This window comes from Phalaenopsis equestris, unplaced genomic scaffold (assembly GCF_001263595.1).
Source record: "Phalaenopsis equestris unplaced genomic scaffold, ASM126359v1 Scaffold000403, whole genome shotgun sequence".
NCBI lineage: Eukaryota > Viridiplantae > Streptophyta > Magnoliopsida > Asparagales > Orchidaceae > Phalaenopsis > Phalaenopsis equestris.
In genome coordinates this window covers 1,253,913-1,257,549 of record NW_018164845.1, presented here as the reverse complement: position 1 = coordinate 1,257,549, position 3,637 = coordinate 1,253,913, and the positions used below count along the sequence as shown (strand labels likewise).

General features: G+C 38.0%; 1 protein-coding gene across 1 annotated transcript in view; it reads left to right on the top strand.

Annotated features, from left to right (window-relative positions):
• Nucleotides 1–1,602: 1,602 nt before the first annotated feature.
• LOC110026896 (probable helicase MAGATAMA 3) overlaps nucleotides 1,603–3,637 on the top strand; it is a gene marked incomplete at its 5' end in the record, with an annotated part of 66,852 nt that continues 64,817 nt past the window's right edge. Inside the window, 6 exon segments of the mRNA XM_020728096.1 lie at nucleotides 1,603–1,946; nucleotides 2,011–2,146; nucleotides 2,259–2,392; nucleotides 2,601–2,798; nucleotides 2,923–3,120; nucleotides 3,253–3,288. Of these exon segments, the coding sequence (XP_020583755.1) occupies nucleotides 1,836–1,946; nucleotides 2,011–2,146; nucleotides 2,259–2,392; nucleotides 2,601–2,798; nucleotides 2,923–3,120; nucleotides 3,253–3,288 (813 nt within the window).

Genomic DNA, 3,637 nt, shown 5'->3' with positions numbered 1-3,637 from the left:
ACATTATTGGAAACAAGTGTGTTTATTATGATATTGGAAACAAGCATCTAATAGCTGGAATATTACTGCTTTCTATCACTGATTTTTCCCCTCTTCTTCTTGGAGCTTGGGAAGGCTAGAACAGCCTAGTTAACTTGTTTTTCCCAACTTCTTGTTCATTTCTATAGGGAGGTTCATATCAACTTTTGAGTTAAAATACAAAGTAATCAGTGATATTTTCAATAGCAATTTATTATTACACAATTTCCTGTGTGCTTCAACAGATTTACTAACCAACAAGCTCGCAAAAAAGTAAGAACTAGAATGCTGGAAAAAATACCACATTAGAAAGAGCAGCTTCAGATGCACTCTCCAAAATTTTGAAAGCAGATCCAGACACCAAACCAAAAGAGGGGATTTCTAAAATGTAATTCTCCTCACTGTCAAACTAAGATTGGGGAAGAGAAAAATAATAGATGGAATCAAAAACACCACTTCCTAATCACAAGCAAGAGAATAAGGGAATAATCATTCCCCCTCCTAAGCCAACTCAACATCAATTGAAGGATAAAAATAAGGTATCATGACATTAAAGCCAACTCAACATCAATTCGACAGCTCATATGCAGCTGATGTGCAAAATATTAATAAGGTGTGATCTATGAACTTCACTCTAATAAATTTCGGTCATAATGAGCTGTCGAAGATCAACTAAAGAGAAAAAATCATTGCAACATGCACTATCCATGTTAACCTGGACCCAATTGCAAAAAAATGTGTCTCAGAGCAAAGCATCAGTGATGAATCAACCACTAACTAATGTACAGATCCACCGAGAAGGGAAATAAAAAGCATGAACAACAACCACTACACATGAATCAACCACCACAACCACAACCTTCTTCCATTCTTGAGCCATCATCCACCAAACAAGAATGGCTCAAACGAGAAGGGAAAGCAAAGGCAAAACCCTAGTCAAATAACCGGAAAAGAACTAAAGAGGTTCCATGAGCTAAACAAAAAATCACAGAAATAGGAAGGAGATGAGAAGAGAAAACATCACATTCGAAAAAACTCATAAGCTCCCTCATATCTGCGATTAGAAGAAGAAAACTGCTCGTTATACCTAGTAGTTAGGGCAGAAGAGAAACGAAAGGGGTAAGCAGGGCAAATGTTCAGGCGAAAGCGGGGCCGCAGGGTTAATATCGCAGCCCGCTTTCTCGCAGCTTTGCGACAGTTTTGCCGCAGCTTCGAACCAAACGGTCGACTGCGGGACGAAGTCGCTGTCGCACACAGCGACGGGCCAAAAAAGTCAAACCAAACAGACCCTTAGAGAACCGTCCGGTGTCCTCAGGGAAAAATTTGTCTGAATTTAGATATGTAAAAACTTATAAATTAGGTTGTATGTATGTAAATGTGGCTATCACTTCCCTTTTCTTCTAGAGAAGTTATTTCGTCTAAATAAAGTAAGTGCGGATGAATCTGAATTTAATACTTTGATTAATGGTCAGTGTAAAACATACCATCAAAACTACCTAAATCGCTCTTACCCAAACCATCACCGAACGCACAGTTACCACCGAAACGCCGACATTTTTCTTCCTGCCGAAATCCGTGACATTCGGATTTATGAAATCCGCGGCTTTATTTTGTCCAAACTCACCGCCTGGCAAGATCGCCTAGAGATTACTACTTTGTTTCTATTCTGATCGCGCAATCACTTTATTCTGAAACATTTTATTCAAAGAGCGGAAATCAGCGGAGTGGCGCGAAGCTTTCCAGCCGCTCCCCCAAACATTTCTGCTGTTTCATGCGCAAGCTCGTCTATCTACCAATCAAGGAAGTAAGGAGACGGGATGGCGATTGAAAGGTCTGCGCCGGCCAATTCCTTTTCTATTACTAAGCTTTCCCGCTTCCAGAGGATCGTTCTTGGCTGGGACTATATACGGCTTCTCAGAGAATCCGGGGTAACTTGTACTTCTTTCATTACATTCTTTCCGGTATAGTTCTATTTATTCTGTTTCACTGCAGAAGAATAATGGTAGAGAGGGGTTGAAGCACGTGAAGAACACTTTTGACAGTGTGGAAGACTACATTGGTGTCTTTGAGCCTCTAATTTTAGAGGAGTTGAAGTCCCAAATCGTACAAGGGAAGGATGATGAAGAAGGTGTGCTGCTGCTTTCTTCTTAGTTTTAGGGCCTGCAGAGTAGATTGTTCTCCTTTCATCTTTTTTTCGTTTTTTTTTTCACTTGATGATTAGGATTTGACTCTCTTGGCAGCTAGCGATTGGCAGAGAGGTGCTGTTGCTTCATTTCAGGAAGTTGATGAATTTCATAAATTGTCCCTGGCCGTTTTAGATGATTTTCGAGAAAACGTGTCTGAGAATGATCTTTTGCTCCTTTCAAAGGAAAAGGTTGGTTTTTTTTTTTCGTTTACATTTGATTGAGACACAAATTGCATCTAGTTTTCTAAGTAGAGACAAAAACGTATATTTTTTATGTTGTCTTTTTAACATATTTGATTGTTAAGCTGGTAGTGCCTGGTGGAAAATTTTTGTTATCGGGTCCATGGTTTCATGAATTATTTTTGTTCTTATTGTTGGTCCGCTTGCTTTTCACTAGTTCCAAGAGGGAGAGGCGCCAAATGCTTATGCTTTTGCCTTAGTAGATCATCGAGGTGGTAAAGAAACTCTTAGGGTTCTAACATATCTCTGTGGGGAGGTAAAGCAATTAGATAAGATGGAAGTTGAATCTAGTCCACGGCTTTCAAAGATGCTTTCGATTTTTAAGACAAAAGAAAGTTTTGTGTGGATTCTGAAGGTAACTACAATAAGCACATATGCATGTAAAGAATCGAAAACTGAAAGTTTATATTCTATTCATTTTGTTAGCTTTGGTTTTATCTGGAGAATGACAATTCCGTCTGATTGATTTTGTATTTTAGATTTGCAGTTTATCAACTATCATACGAGAATACATAGCCATGCATTCTATTGCACATCTTCCTTTTAAGGATTTGATTTTGTCCGCTTCGCCCAAGTCATATTGTACTACATCTGAAGGTCAGACCTGGAATGTTCCTAAACCGCTTATGGACCACCTTAGAGATTGCCTCAACAGTTCACAGTTAGATGCCATTAATGTATGTTTTCTGAAGTGTGGCAGTTCAAGAATTTCTCAAAAAAATTATTTACTGATATCACCCTAGAACGCTAAATATTTTGTGCTTTCAGTATACTATTCCAGCTGACGTAAACTTTATCCATTTCTGCAGGCATGCCTTTCACATAGACCATTTGTTCTGATACAGGTTTGTTTTCGGTTTTGTATTTATTTTCTTCAAGGATAAGCTTAATTGTTCATGTGATTCTTTTGTTGAAATATTCATTTGAGAAAATTTGATTGCTGTATTACCGTGAATGTTTACCAAGTGCTTATGTGTTTGCTATAATTGTATGAAAGTATCAATTTGAATGATGTTTGGTTACTATAATATATTAACATAATTAAGGATATTATCTTTTTGTTGTCTTCCTTTACTTTCTTATTTTTAGCCTATACGTTGACACTAGTTTTCAATTATTAGCATAATAAAAGCTTTCTTTCAGCATGATATCAGAGTAAAGTTAACTCTTTCGCTAGCTGCTCCTCCCCCCCCC